This window comes from Sinocyclocheilus rhinocerous, unplaced genomic scaffold, assembly GCF_001515625.1.
Source record: "Sinocyclocheilus rhinocerous isolate Xijiao unplaced genomic scaffold, SAMN03320098_v1.1 scaffold502, whole genome shotgun sequence".
In the NCBI taxonomy this organism is placed as follows: domain Eukaryota; kingdom Metazoa; phylum Chordata; class Actinopteri; order Cypriniformes; family Cyprinidae; genus Sinocyclocheilus; species Sinocyclocheilus rhinocerous.
Window position 1 is genome coordinate 912,639 of NW_015641028.1, and position 16,580 is coordinate 929,218.

Sequence of the window (16,580 nt, forward strand, 5' to 3'; positions counted from 1 at the left end):
TTGGAAGATCCAAACATGGCCCATTATAAGATTTCTAACAGAGTCAGTCACTTTTAGATTTATTATCTGTTGGTATTTGATAGAATCAAAGATGCCATACATCTAAACAAGATGTCAAGATGGCCCACAACATTAAAAATACAGCAGTATATTTCATTGCACACATATAGCAACTAGACATTCATCCAAAATTATTACAATATCGTTTGTTATCATTTGCGGTCAGTAAGATTTTGTTTTTGTTTTTTTAAGAAATAACACTCATTCAACAAGGCTGCATTAAACTGATCAAAAGTGACAGTAAAGACTTTAACTTTTCAATTTAAAATTTCTTTCAAATAAACATTTTCAACATCTGAAAACATCTGTTCACTTTTAAATTTTCCAAAAAATATTAAGCAGTACAACGGTTTTCAACTTGGAAAAAATGAGAAACATTTCCAAAATTGTAATAATATTTCACAATATTACAGATTTCACTGTATTTTTAATAAAATAAATGCAGCCTTGGTGAGCATAAAATATTTTCTGTAACAAAATGAAAATTTTAGAATAGTATTGTGCTAGTAGTGTCCACAAACATTAGTTTTATGGTTACAATTTTTTTAATAAAATTTTAAAATGTAGCTATGGAGGCAAATATCTCTTTCTGGCTAAAAGAGCTGACAGATATATAGCCCGATATGGAAGGGAAACAGCAACACAGCCAAGAAATAAAAGAAACGGAATGGGCTGAGGAGCTTTTGAACAACTTGGGCTGAAGGAAGAACGTGATAACCGATAGAAAAGAGAGATGGAGATGTGCCTGTGGATTTATATTTAACCTCGAAAATAAAAAGCACACGTTTCAGCTCTGTAAATAGCAGCCATGTGGTCAGGTTTTGTATGGTTTTCATGCGTAAGATCAAGCGATCAACATGTCTCCTCTCCAAGAAACACAGAGCAGGGTCTGGAGGGAGGCAGAACACTGCTTAGATTAGCGTAGCTCAACATTTTCTGCCTGTTTTTCTCAGTCATTCACACATTCCCCTTTGGCTACACTCTGTGAAACTCCACTTGATCTTAACTTCATCCAGCAATGTGTGATCTTTCCATCTGTGCCACACAATAGAATACCAAAACTGGACAACACAACATCAAATAATGTTTTGAACCCTACTAGCAACATTTCAAGCTCAGGAACGATAAACAGAGCTGTAATTGTTGCAGTGGAGAGCTTCTTAATTCCACAGTGGGTTTAAAAAGTGATGCAGGATGTCAGTGATTGGGAAAGAGGAGCTCAGACAAGTATGAAAGACAAAGGGCAATAGAAGCTTCAGGAATGTGAAACAGGAACAGATGCAATTAGCCAGATTGGAAGTTTTATGAGGATCAAAAAACCCAAGTGACCTTGTGCATCCAAATTCTTGCTCTACCTCAGTCTCCAATTGTCCAGATGGATCGCTCCATAAAGACAACGTTCACTGCCAGAATTCCCCAGGAGTTTACAGGGAATAAAATGAGAGGAGAGACAAAAGAAGCAATCCGTGTATGTTTTGTGTATATTCCTTTTGTTATGGGTCCACCATACTTACACCATCAAATATACATTACCATTCAAAAGTTTGGGGTCATTAAGATTTTTTTTAGAAAAGGATGCATTAAGTTGATCAAAAGTGACAGTAAAGCCATTTATAATGTATATATATATATATATATATATATATATATATATATATAACATAGATGCTGTTCTTGCAAGAATACTGAAAAAACACTATCATGGCTTCCATAAAAATATTAAGCAGCACAACTGTTTTCAACAACAAATATTAGAATAATTTCTGCAAAAAATAATATAACAGACTGGAGTAATGGCTTCTGAAAATTCGGCTTTGCCATCACAGGAACATATAAAAAACATTACAATAAAAATGGTTGTTTTAAATTGTAATAATATTTCACAATATTACAGTTTTTACTGTATTTTTTATTTAAAAATCCAGTCTTGGTAAGCATAAGAGATTTTGAAGAACATTTAAAAAAAAACTTAAAAATCCAAAACTTTGTGTAGACTACTATCCTGGGCCCCGTAAATTCATGCGATGACTCTGCATCTAATAAAACGCATTCACTTTTTGGCTGCTCGAGTTCACAAGGCCGAGGACCAAACTTCTTATATTGCCCGCATATTCGCTCCTGGTTGCCAGCATACGTTCCCATATACTTCATATTTTTTGAATAACTCTCAAATTACCAGAATAAATCATTCTAATCAGAGTGAGTGATGATGAATGTTGTTTTCTTGTCTGAGAATCAACCATTTTCTGAGAAGAATACAAATCTCTAACTCTCACTTCGAGGAATTCATCATCCTTCAAAGTTGCAATGTCTCATAAAAATTGAGTGCAATGAATTTCAGATGTGTGCCAGTTGCCTTCTCAGTTCAGTACAACCCTCACACTCGTGCTCATTCTCTAATACGGCGAATTACCAAACAATGGTAAACAAGAAAAGTATGGTGCATATGGAAAGTCAGGGGCAGCAGGGGCAGACAGGCCCTGGATGATTTCTATTATATAGAAAGATTTAATTGTAACAAATTAGGACACATACTACCGTTCAAAATGTTGGGGTTGGTAAGATTTTTTAAGTCTCTTATGCTCACCAAATAGACACAATAATTTTTGTCTATTTTAATGTAATTTAAAATGTAAATTATTCCTCTGATGGCAAAGCTGAAATTTCAGCAGCCATACTCCAGTCTTCAGTGTCACATGATCCTACAGAAATCCTTTTAATATTCTGATTTTGTGCTCAAGAACATTTATTATTATAAGTGTTGAAAACAGTTAACAGTTTAACACTGCTTAATATTTTTGTGAAAACCTAGATTCTTCTAGAAAGTTCAAAAGAACATTTATTTAAAATAGAAATCATCTGTAACATTTTAAATGTGTTTACTGTCGCTTTTAATCAATTAAATGCATCAATGAGGAATAAAAGCATAAGAATAAAACATTCTTGTTGAATATATATATATATATATATCTTTTACCCAAAACTTTTCGAACAGTAGTGTATGGAGTCACAAATGTGAGATTTACAGGCACAAGTACAAGTAAATACATAATTGTGAGATATAAAGTTGAGAAATTCACAAATAAAATAAAATTGAAATAAAATTCACAATTACTAGAAATAACTGTAAGGTATAAAGGCACATTGCGAGATATAAAGACACAATTATGTGGAAATAAAGTGAGAGACGTAGTAAAAATGACCTGTGTAAACAATTTTATCTTAAAAATGAGGGTTTGCAGATATTAAATCAGTGAGAACAGCACAGAGACGTGCACTAACCTGCTCATGGTACTCGATGCCCATGCTGAGTGTGTTAATGAGAATGGCAATCATTATTCCTTGTCCAAAATACTTGCTGTCCACAATCTTACGGAAAGTGTCGCACACCAGCCTCCAGAAATGGACCACCTTTGCTGCCCGAGCTCCTAATGCAAACATCTTCTTCTTCCTGTTGGGATCTCTGCTGTCCCGATAATGGGCATCCTGTGTGAACTCACATACACCTTCACTGTCAGAGTCTGCCGTCTCATTCCCATCCACTCCCTCAGAGTCGTTGGCCATGAATTTGGCGCAATACGGACACGTCTCAGGGTCAAAGGTCAAAGCGGTGTCTAAGTTCGTGCCACTGCAGTTCATGAGTGTATCCTTACAGATGATCTTGCCTGAAATGTATAAGAAAAAGCACATGATGCATGGACAAGTGTCTATTTGTTTTAGATCTCTCTATCTCTCTCTATCTAATCTTTAAATGAACATTTTTTTATTTGCAATAATAGCTGGAAATTGCATAACTGTGCATAAAATTACAGTGTTTGTATGAGTGTTTGTAAAGTTTTCTTAAATTTCAATTATTTAGATAAAATAATTTGCTTTAATCAATATCTGAAGAATGTAATAAATGTATCAATTTGTTATAAATAATCTATAAATGTAAAATAATTATATTAAAATTAATTATAAATTTAAATAATCGAATAGACATTTCAGGGTCAAATTTCCAGCAAAAGCAACTATAATGCATAGTGTAACCATGATGATATGAACAAAATACAACATACAAAAATATAAAATAGGGCTGTCAAATCGATTAATCACGATTAATCGCATCCAAAATAAGACTTAGACATACATAAATATATTTCTTAAATATATAAACGTATGTGTGTGTATTTAAATATACATATATTCACAGTATGCACACATATATTATGTAAGCCCAAACTTTTATTTTAGATCCGATTAATTGCGATTAATCGATTTGACAGCCCTAATATGAAATTACTTGGTTAATTTTGTTCATACCGCCCTACTCTAAACTCGTGTCATCCAGCTGTTGAATTTCTGAATTTCAGTTTAAAATCCATTTACCAGGAGAACCTTGTGTCTCCACCAGGCACTGTGAGGCGTTGATGGGAGTAGGTGGGATATTTAGGTTGGTAAGGACACTAGCAGTGCAACTGCCACCTCCTGGTTCCAGAATTCTCTGTCTGAGCTGCTCTAAGGCTAGAGATGACAGTAACGTGGGGTAGTTCTTATGTACTGGAGCCGCAAATGGTACTGAGTTCCTCTTATATGCATGGAGAACCGTGGGAGAAGGTAAGGGGCCGCAGCGCAGTGGCTCAAGGTGGCCCACGGTCTGATAAACACTATGCACAGATTCTGCACCGCTGGGGCCCAGAGACCCACAAAAAAGGTCCTGATGAGGGACAATGACAGGTAGCATGAGATGCCCAGAGTTGTTGACATTTCCACTCTGGGAACCGTTGTCCACCTCTCTGCCCCCATCAGTTCGGACACTCCCATTGCCCAGATGGTAGTGATGGTGGAGGTGGTGCTGATGGTGCATGACGTGACGGATGGATCCCTGGCGCTGCTTCTGACGCCGTCTTTTCGTGGGCGGTGGTTCCAGTGGCGGAGAAGCGCAGATCCGCAGGCCTGCCCGACGACCGGCGGCTCGGATGAGGTGGCAGATTTGCCTGGTGCCTTTGCGGAAGATGTGGACTAGGTACTTGAGAAGCTCGTCGTAGCAGCTTCCTGGCTCAGAGAAGCTATTCAGCGTGCTGGCGTTGGACCTGAAGCGCACTCTCTGCTCCTTCATTAGCTGGCTCTCTCGTTGCTTGGTCTCAGAGAACTGTGTCGCTATGACAACTAGACAAAGGTTGATCATGAAGAATGAGCCCACCTGAAAAACAGTGGAAGAGACCATGAACAGAGAGAGCTTCACTGTTCATTAACAACATTGCTACTGTAAAAACAAGAAAAGATGGAATGATAAAAATAGCAAGCATAAAATAAATGGTTATTTTCTGTACTAATAGGATTTGAAATTAACAGACTGGAAGTTTAGAACAACCTCGCATTTAAAGGTACAGTTCTCCCAAAAAGGAAAATTCTGTCATTATTCATTCACCATCACATCATTCCAAACCTGTATGACTTACTTTCTTCTGTGTAACACAAAAGAAAACATTTTGAGAAATGTTTCCGTGTTTCTGTTCCACAGAAGAAAGTCAAACAGGTTTAGAAAGACAAGACATTGAATAAATTAAGTCAACTTAAGTCAAATGTATTTGCATAGTGCTTTTCACAATACATACTGTTTTAAAGCAGCTTTACAGAAAGTCATGATGTTGATGTTTTTAATATGTGACGCTGTTAATATTCGACAAAACCAGTCATAATGGTCAATTTTTTGAAATTGAGATTTATACATCATCTGAAAGCTGAATGAATAAGATTTCCATTGATGTATGGTTTGTTAGGATACTACAATATTTAGCCGAGATACAACTATTGGAAAATCTGGAATCTGATGGTGCAAAAAAAAATCTAAATATTGAGAAAATCACCTTTAAATTTATCCAAATGAAGTTCTTAGCAATGCATATTACTAAACAAAAATTAAGTTTTGGTATATTTACCATAGGAAATTTACAAAATATCTTCATGGAACATGATCTTTACTTAATATCCTAATTATTATTGGCATAAAAGAAAAATCGATAATTTTGACCCATACAATGTATTTTTGGCTATTGCTACAAATATACCTGTGCTACTTATGATTGGTTTCGTGGTCCAGGGTCACATATTTTAACATCTTCATGATTTATTGTCAAATTTAGCAGATTTGAGCTGGATGTAATAATATACAGTACATTTAGCAACAATATAAGCAATCAAGCCATACTTTAAATATACATACTTATACAGTATATACGACTTTATATAAAGAGCTGATCGCTAAAATAGTTATATTGATGAAATAAAAGTTAAGCAGTTGGGATTTCCAATAAAGTATATATCACTTCACATGAGTATACTGTATGTATATGGATAAAGCTTGATATGTACCCAACATTATATATAAATCTATGCGACAATGAAGTTTAGATTTGTAAACTGACAGAATACGATGCCAGAAATGAGATTTTTGTCTGAGCTATCCATTTTAAATACCCCTAAATGGATCTCCTGAACAGATTTAAACCATTTTGACAACAATCCATTTCCTAGGCTAAACAAAACATGATTTATACATTGCAACTATGACTGTTTTTAAAAACATGGTCATTTAAAAAAAAGTTTAAAATATGATTATCTTGTCTTTGTAACTCTGTGTCAGACAGGCTTAGACAGCTCAGAAGACAGTGACAATTCAGGTAATGCTCTCATAAAGGAGTCCAGGTCTGCCCAGCTCAGCCCACAGCCACTCACTATTATCAGGAGGATGAAGTAGATGAAATTGTAAAAGGAGTGAGCATCCATAACAAAGTACATGATGTCCACCCAGCCCTCCAGAGTAATAACCTACAGGAAAGAACAAAAGGAGAGGGATTCAGTGCAGCTTATGTCCCATAAGAGACAGTTTATATAAGGCATTATTTTTTATATAAAACTATTTCTAGGTGCATTCTAGATATATCACAAGCATGAAAAAAACAAACTGGTACTAATTTCAATACAGTGACAGACATGCAAACTAAAAGCATAAGTAATCTCTGATTATATGCTTCTGTGATCAGTTTTTGGTTCTGTACTCAAGCATGCATGATGAGGTAGACAGTACAGATATCGAATGCTCAGGGGGGACACCCTACCCAGCATGCACTCTTCATTCCCTTTGATCAATCAGTCACAGATTAGGGAGAAACGAGGAAAGGCAAAACCGGAAGGAAAAAGGCATTTGCTTGCTATTTACAGGGCAATTGGGTGTGCTAGCAGGATGAAGGGCTGTCAGACAGCTAATTCATTTTTAGATACTAAAAATTAAGCGGCAAGCCACAGAATTGGCCGCTTGCAAAACGAAGATTAAGTCATCAGGCCACTGCACAGTTCAGTACAAAACAGTCTCCTAAATATTTAATTAGAAATCTATTTTGTTGTGTTGTAAACATATGAAAAGTGAGATTTTAATTCAATTTGAGATTAAAATCAGTGGGCACATGCAAGAATAATTAAAACCTTATCACCCTTTTTGTGATAAAAGAATACAGAATAAAAATTAATAGAGCCCGCTGATCCCTGCAGTTGCCTCCACGCCAGATTCTAAAAAGGCTAATCCAAAATCCCAGGACAAATTAGCTTTGTTATTTAAACACAATGTCAAGCGCTTAAGATATCGTTGAACAGTCAGGGAAACTGCGGTAAGCACATTTGAGTTCAAGATAATAAATTAAGTATTAGTTTGGATCAACTTCAATCAATCAGTAAATTAAATGTCACTGTTGGGTCAAAGTGCCTCGGATTTTGGTGGCTGTGTAAAGTCATATCTTTACAGTCTTTACTTTCAAATGAATAAATAAATAAACACATACATTTTAAATGCTACAAGTGAATTTAGGCATCACAACATTTCAAAGTACAGTATGTAAAACAGCATTATTTTTGAGATTAGTGTTATTACGTTATTAGCATTTTTAAAGATTAAGCATTAGATGATGAACGTGGTAATCTAAATGTAAAAATAGGAGAAATGAGCATGCACAATGACATATCCAACAGCAACTAACACAATTTTTTATGGCAACAATATATTGTGCATCCTTACTAAACTGTCATTCTAAGGCATTGTATGTGTTTTTATAGCTCTTGGTAAGTCTTCACAGCATCAGCAATAAAAGAAGACATACAACAGACCTGAAAGATGGCAATCCAGGCATAACCAATGTTGTCAAAGTTTATGGCCCCCTTGAAGGGATTGGCCTCTCCGGCAGAGCAGTTGGTGTAATACTTGTTCCAGTTGACGCAGGTGGTGTTGTCTGTGCTATTGTAAGCTGCCATGTCCAGCTGGCACTGCCGGCCCTCCTCGTGAAGCGTGGGGATGGAACTGCACAGGCGCATGCCATTCTCCCGTGGTTGAGAACAGATAAACGGGTTTTCATCATAATTTTCTGTGTGGTAGTAGTTGTGCAGGTCTAGACTGGTAGGCCTGTAGAAAGGATAAAATAAGAATTACTTCCTAAAATGATAGTTTACCTGTTTTACTGTAGATTTGAAACTCCCAGTCTAACACCCCACACCCGCTCTGAACATCTCTCCACACAACCATCAACACCTCCTGCAACCCCCCTCTCCCCCACTCCTATGTTTCAGATCAGTGAAGATGTAGGCAACAGCTAGTGAGAATTGGTAAATTCACATCCACAGCCACACCACCAGCACTGGCGCCCCTCAGGGTTGCATCCTCTACCCACTACTCTTCTCCCTCTACACAAATGACTGCACCTCTAAAGACCCCCTCTGTCAAACTCCTGAAGTTTGCAGATGACACTACAGTCATCGGTCTCCATCCAGGACGGAGATAAGTCTGCTTACAGACAGGAGGTTAAAGAGCTGTCTGTCTGGTGCAGTCAAAACAACCTGGAGCTGAACTCGCTCAAAACAGTGGAGATGATCGTGGACTTCAGGAGGAACCCCCCTGCACTCTCCCCACTCACCATCATGGACAGCACCGTGGCTGCAGTGGAGTCATTCAGACAGATGGGAACCACCATCTCTCAGGACCTGAAGTGGGTCACTCACATAGACTCCATTGTTAAAAAGGCCCAACAAAGGTTGTACTTCCTTTGCCAACTGTGGAAATTCAACCTGCCACAGGAGCTGCTGAAACAGTCAATAACTGTCTGGTTTGGTTCAGCAACAAAATCAGACATTAGAAAACTACAGAGAACGGTTCGGACTGCTGAAAGGATTATTGGTGCTCCCCTGCCTACCCTCCAAGAACTGTATACATCCAGAGTGAGGAAAAGGGCTCAGAAAATCACTCTGGATCCCTCACATCCAAGTCATCTCCTTTTTTAACCTTTGCCATCTGGTCGGTGTTACAGAGCACCGAACACCAGGACAGCCAGGCACAAGAACAGTTTCTTTCCCCAGGCAATCTACCTCATGAACAGTTAATGTTCTCCCATTGTGCAATAAAAGTATGTGCAATAACCTTATACTTATTTATCACCCTAAATCTTAGTACACCCCTACAACTTATATATATATATTTTTTATTCTATTCCTATTCTATCTATAGCACACCTGTACATACAATTTATTCTTTTTTGTGGTTTATTTAAAATTATGCATGTGTATTTTATTCACATCTTATTTGTATTATCTGTGTGTTGTTGTTGTCTCTGTGTACTGGAAGTCTGTGACACTAAAACAAATTCCTTGTATGTGCAAACATACTTGGCAATAAAGCTCTTTCTGACTTCTGACTTCTGACTGAGCAATAACTCAGCCAACGAAGACCTCAGTGCCCTCCGCTCAGCCTCAGCTTCTCCTAGGGTTGGGCAAACACCCATTTGAGCAGCAGTCAGGCTGCAGCAAGATCAGCAGTAACTATCTCCAGAAGAAATGCGATTGAGCAAGGCCTAGCTTTAGTGGCGTTTGGCTCTGACACTGGATAATTGGGCCGTCTGTCAACACAAATTCACCTCAGCGAGAAAGTGCCATGGCGAATTAGCTGCACAAGTACCTTCAATTACCCATTGGGACAAATCCTAGCCTTCCAAAGAACCCTGCCCCTTGAAATATTTATTTCTTAAGAGCAATTTAACAGTTTTAGACCGTCTTAATGTTACATAATCACCGCTGCAAGCCAATCTCTGTGAGGCAGTGGATTCCTTCAACACGCAGTGTTAGCCAGGCCATGAATCCATGGGGTCTAATTCATGCTCTCAGTGCAATGATAGCTGTGGGGTTTACAGTGCTAGATAGGTAAACAAAAATAATTGATTCATGGTTGAAAATGAATGGTAGCAGAAAGAAGAGAAATGGAAACTTATTATTCATTTATTTACGATTCATCAAACATAAGATAGTGTCTGCAACAGATTTACGCATTTGTGGAGGGAAATCATTTCCAAAACTCCTTGTGTGACCCATTCACCTTTGTGGACATTTGGTGCACATTTATTTCCATATCAATTTGAACTTTATTTGCTCAAAAAAAGGGGTAAGGAGTTGTGCTGCATTAACATAGAGGAGAGCTCACTAATACTCAAAGTAAACAAATAAAACAAGTAAAACATTTATTCTAATAATTTTAAAATATATTATAATTTTACGTATATAAAATAGTGTTCAAATACAATAATTGCTATTTTTTATATATATACACTGAACAAAATTATAAATGCAACACTTTTGTTTTTGCCCCTATTTTTCATGAGCTGAACTCAAAGATCTAAGACTTTTTCTATGTACACAAAAGGCCTATTTCTCTCAAATATTGTTCACAAATCTGTCTAAATCTGTGTTAGTGAGCACTTCTCCTTTGCCGAGATAATCCATCCACCTCACAGGTGCTGATTAGACAGCATGATTATAAACTTTATTATTTATATATATACACACACACATACAGAAATAAATAATATTTATTTGTTTGTCATTGATCATTTTTGCATTTCTGTGTATTGCTTTCAATCCTCTTTTCTGTAGGCCCATTAAACCCCATTTAAATTGATCTCGTGTTGATACTTGGCCTTTCATCATGTGCTCATATTATAAACCCTCTCATTTTAAGACTCCTGAGGTCACTTGTAAATCAATATCATGCTTGTGATACTACATCCCAGGCCATCGCACTCACAGGGAGAAGTTTTCCGGGAGGAAGCAGCGGTTGCGCAGAAGCCCGGCCCACAACTGGACCCCTACGATCCCAAAGATGAAGAAAACAAAGAAGCAAAGCAGCAGCACATTGCCCAGCATGGGAAGAGTGTCCAGCAGAAGTGTCACCAGGATCCTCATACCTGCAACACAATGAAAGAGCAACTGTAGTATTATTTCATCCCTCACACGCTCAAAAACACACTGATGTAATAATAAAAAGATACGGCCACAAGCATATTGCTCTCGAAAAACATATGAAATTATAGTGCTATAATGCACTAAACAAACTGTTGCTCTCTTTCATGTTTATAGAGGCTCATTGTCGACCCACAGTACGAATGTTTATACGTGCCAGTAAAAATCTCTGCTGATATCCAGTTTTTCAGACACTGCTGCTGCCCTGGCTTTTCCAATATATCTGCCCTGTGTCAAACCACAATGCCAGCTGACTGGAGCATAAATGATGAAAATCATTTCCTGCTCAGGGTTTGGCGGGTAATTGGTGGAGCAGGGTAATCCAGCCGGTGCTCCCTGGCAGCCTGCAGTCTGTGGGTGATAACTGTGGCCGGCTGTAATTTCCACATTTGGAGGAAGAGTGAGAGGCGATAAGCAGTGAGGCATTAACAGGAATGAATGACAATGGAGGACCCGTGTCATCACATAAAATGCCTCTGTGCTGTGTGGGTTTACAGAGCTTAGTATTGTGCAGATGCTGCATTTCTCAAAGCCATCGTCTTCGAGACGGGTTTTAGCCCCTTAAATTCGCTCTTCTCTAATGAGACGCCCTTATGGAAACATGGCCTTGAAATATTTTTTTATGTCTGGGAATTTAGGAAACGCTGCATCGTTTTGTGAGTGTTTATCAGCCTGTATCTATTTACCTGTAATTAGGAAATGGTGAGTGCAGAACGACAATCGAGGTCTCTAAAATTCAGAGTGTTTCTTCCAATTACGATGCGTTTCTCGTGGATAATCCACTGCTCTGAGATTTCTGCACAGAAAATCACTTCCTAACTTCGGTCATTAGTGACTCCAAATGACTGTGGAGTTCACCCTAGCACAGTAATTCAGCTAAGCTTGCCAAGTCAGGGCTTAACAAGCATTGAATCAGTGACAGTGGCACAGATCCGTGTCTCTTACAAACTGAAACGTAATTCCCCACAGGGAGCCAGGTGTAGTTCCTGGAGAAAATCACCTTCTGGAATTTGGGTCCCTTAAGAAGCCTGACAAATGGAAAGCCGGGCCATGTGAGTTTCCTCACAATATGATAATGGACTGTCTAAGCAGGAGGCTGAGCTAACTTTAGTCAATGTTTTTTTGTTAATGTCACTTGTCAACTCATTTTTTGACTTAGATTTTCCAAAATATGTATAAAACTCAAGGAATTGTTTAATTTTCTAAAATATAGTGTAGTGTACACTACACAAAATGTGAAATATTAGATTCAACTGTCACATGGAATTTACTACTTAGCCGATTGGCTGAGCTTCATGAACAATAATGGCAGATTTTAAGGGTACTTTCACACCTGGCTCGTTGTTTCGCAGCCTGGCACGTTTCCCCCCTTAGCTCGGTTCGTTTGGGCATATGTGAACATGGCAATCGTGCTCGGATCCGCGCCAAAACAATCGGTCCGAGATCACCTGAACGAGGTGGTCTCGGCTCGATTGAAAACGAACTCTGGAGCGGTTCGGTTGTAGTGAGAAAGCAATCCGATCTAACGGACCAACGAACCAGCGTACCAGCAGAGCAACTGCCATTTAAATAAATTGGAATTCAAACAGGTACCCAGGCATTACAGACACCTTTGAAAATTTTATTTAGGACTAGAAATAGCATTTAAAAATAAAAGAATGAAATAATTATCAACATAAAAAATAAAAATAAACAAACAAACAAACAAAAATAAATAAATAAATTCTGAACTTGACAGATAAAACGGTTCAACTCATTTTTTGAAAAAAGTTTTAAAAAGCAAAATTTAAGTTGCAAATTAAAAGCATTTTTACATTTAGTAAAGCATTTACAAATGTAAGAACTTAAGTTTAATTTAATATTGCAATTTAAAAGTTGCATTAAAAGCGCAATTTAAATACTACATAAAAAAAAACTATTGAAAGTCTATATTTAAAAATGAGAAAGCGTTAAATGGATAGTGCACCAAAAAATGAAAACTTAAAAAGATATTTTAAAGAATGTTGGTAACCAATCCATTTGGGTTCCCACTGACTACCATTATATAGACATAAAATTCAAAGGAAGTCAATGGGAACCAAAACTCTTTGATTACAAACAAAATATCTCCTTTCATGTTCCACAGAAGAGTGTCATATAGGTTTGGCACAACAATGATGACAGAATTTTTAAATAACATTTTTAAAAATACATTTTAATTTAAATTCTTTTACTGCTATATTCATTTCTCTCCGCAAATGAAAACACAAAAATGGCATACTTCCTCTTTATATGATTATTTAACCATCTAAAGTCCTTTTCCACACCTACCATAGATGTCAGTCATAATTTTCCTTATCACTGCATTGATACCGATACTGACAGACAAATGAAATCTTGCAAATATTCCAGAAAACGACTCGTTATTTACCCGTTTCCTTATCTGACCTAGCTATGTCAGTCTATAACTATTCACTAATGCAAAGGTCTGACTCTCCGCAGGTTGCTCAACTCATTTCTAAACTCCTCCTGAAAAGATTATTTAGGAGACCGTATTCCCCAAGGGCAGACTGTAAATATCCTGCCATAGCTGCTCTTTTCTGTTGAAAAGAGAGTCTCCCAGGCCACACAATGTGCTCGGGCCCATGTGTTATGAAGAAGACCCCTGGGATCCCCTGCCCTTTGGAGTCCTCCACATGCACCAAACAAGCTCAATAACAAAGCACAGGGGAGAAAGAGATCATAACCATGCTTTCTATTTATTTCTCATAAGCTTCCACAGATAATAAAAGAGCAGCTTCTCTGAAGGTTTAATTAAAACAGCTTGAGGGGACATGAAAACCACATGAACACAGGAGTCTATTCCAGTGTTGTACTGCTGTAGCAGTCTTAACACAAGGGTGTTGATACTTGGCAGAATACTTAACGAAAGAGATGAGAAGCTTAATCTTGTCAATATTAATTCAATAAGGTTGTAAAAGGACAACACTCAACCCACAGGTTTCATTTCTGCATCATTCAAAAGCTCATTAAAGAGTGCTGGAGAAATAAATGCCCTGATGTTAAAAAGATAAATACAATGTTCTGTCATGAAACTCTAGATGGCACAGGCCAATAGGTCTAACCCAATCTGATATAATTACATCATCATTAACATGGCACAGCTGATTGGTTTCTTTTTGCATCAGCAGCCAATAAGCTTGCTGCTCAATATTCAAATAAGTGGCTAGTGCTTGCGCATTTCAGAAACCCTCCACCTTCCCCAGCTCCACCTGTATAGATCTGCTACAGGGTAATTTCATGTATGTTATACAGTGGTGGCCAAAATTATTAAAACACTAGTATTTTGACCAGTTAAAAACGGTTTTAAGTCAGTTATTTCTATCTTTTGCTGTAGTGTATCAGTAGGAAACATTTTGCCATTAATTGTAATACTCCAGTGAGATTTATGTTTGCACAAGGAGTCTGACAACAGCCAGTGCTCCACACAGAGATCTGATCTCATCATCATCCAGTCTGTCTGGAATAACATGAAGAAACAGAACAAACTGAGACAGACTAAATCCAGAAGAACTGTGGCAATGTCTCCAAGATGTTTCAAACTTTTAACAGTACTGTAGCTTTGCAGGTAGGTTTCTTGAAGAATCTTAGAGATGTTGCCACAGTTCTTCTGGATTTAGTCTGGATTTAGGATTCTATCATCCATTCGTTCCAAGGGTTATTGATACACTTTGCATATAAAATTATAAACAGTTTTAAAGTTTTCAGTGTTAAAATATTAATTTTAGTAAGTGTTAAAATGTTAATTTTACATTTTAGAAATATTACATATAGTATTTTAATATATTATTTTAATAATACTATACATAATTTCATTGTTTTCAATAATGACATGATTTATATTACTGTTTTAAAGTATCCCAATTGGTAGAGAAACACTTGAAGGGTGACCATACATTTACTTTTTTTTTTTTTTCAATATTTATTTTATTTTAAATATATATTAAATTAAATTAAATTAAAAAATTAATTTAATTTAATTTAATCAGAATCAGAATCAGAAAGAGCTTTATTGCCAAGTATGTTTGCACATACAAGGAATTTGTTATAGTGTCACACGCTTCCAGTACACGGAGACAACAACAACACAGATAATACAAATAAGATGTGAATAAAATACACATGCATAAATATAAACCACAAAAAACACATGAGCAGACAAATACTAGGCTAATGCTGTGCTGCATTCACGCCATATTGTAATTACCGTAATTTCGAGATGACACTAGGGGTGTGCGATATATATCGTCTGCGATAATATCGTAATTGTTGTTTTAACGATGTGCGATTTGACATTGAATTCAATAAACAATAAGTTAATTAAGAGACTTACGAATCAGAATCAGAATGAGCTTTTATTGCCAGGTATGTTTACACATACGAGGAATTTGTTTTCGTGACAGAAGCTTCCACAGTGTAACAGAATGACAGTGACAGAACAAAAAACACAGATAATAAAAAATAGAACAAGTAAATAAGGAATAAAAATATATAAATTGACAGTTGTATGTGCAGGTATATTACAATAGACAGTTTTTGTATGTACAGGTACTGTATATTATGTGCAAATTTGAGGTGTAGACTGAGTATGTGTGTTAGATAAATAAGTGTATGAGTGAATAAATAGTTTGTGTTCCACAGTTATTGTTAAGTGTTCATGAGATGGATTGCCTGAGGGAAGAAACTGTTCCTGTGTCTGGTCGTTCTGGTGCTCAGTGCTCTGTAGCGTCGACCAGATGGCAACAGTTCAAAGAGGGAGTGGGCTGGCTGTGAAGCATTCAGAGTGATTTTGCCAGCCCTTTTGCTCACTCTGGATAAGTACAGTTCTTGGAGAGAAGGGAGGGTTGTACCAATGATTCGCTCAGCAGTCCGGACTACCCTCTGTAGTCTTCTGAGGTCAGATTTGGTAGCTGAGCTGAACCAGACAGTTATAGAAGTGCAGAGGACAGATTCAGTGATGGCGGAGTAGAACTGTTTCAGCAGCTCCTGTGGCAGGTTGAATTTCCTCCGTTGGCGAAGGAAGTACAACCTCTGCTGGGCCTTTTTAACAGTGGAGTCAATGTGAGTGTCCCACTTCAGGTCCTGAGAGATGGTGGTGCCCAGGAATCTGAATGACTCCACTGCAGTCACAGTGCTGTCCATGATGGTGAGTGGGGGGAGTGCAGGGGGGT

At 37.4% G+C, this 16,580-nt stretch overlaps 1 protein-coding gene across 1 annotated transcript in view; it reads right to left on the minus strand.

Moving 5' to 3' along the window:
- LOC107754113 (voltage-dependent T-type calcium channel subunit alpha-1G-like) overlaps positions 1-16,580 on the minus strand; it is a 227,200-nt gene that overhangs the window by 91,332 nt on the left and 119,288 nt on the right. The window contains exons 5-9 of the mRNA XM_016570435.1: positions 11,156-11,315; positions 8,203-8,494; positions 6,781-6,873; positions 4,432-5,245; positions 3,301-3,725 (exon numbers count right to left, since the gene is read on the minus strand). Coding sequence (XP_016425921.1) covers positions 3,301-3,725; positions 4,432-5,245; positions 6,781-6,873; positions 8,203-8,494; positions 11,156-11,315 — 1,784 coding nt within the window. The remainder of the gene's footprint in view (positions 1-3,300; positions 3,726-4,431; positions 5,246-6,780; positions 6,874-8,202; positions 8,495-11,155; positions 11,316-16,580) is intronic.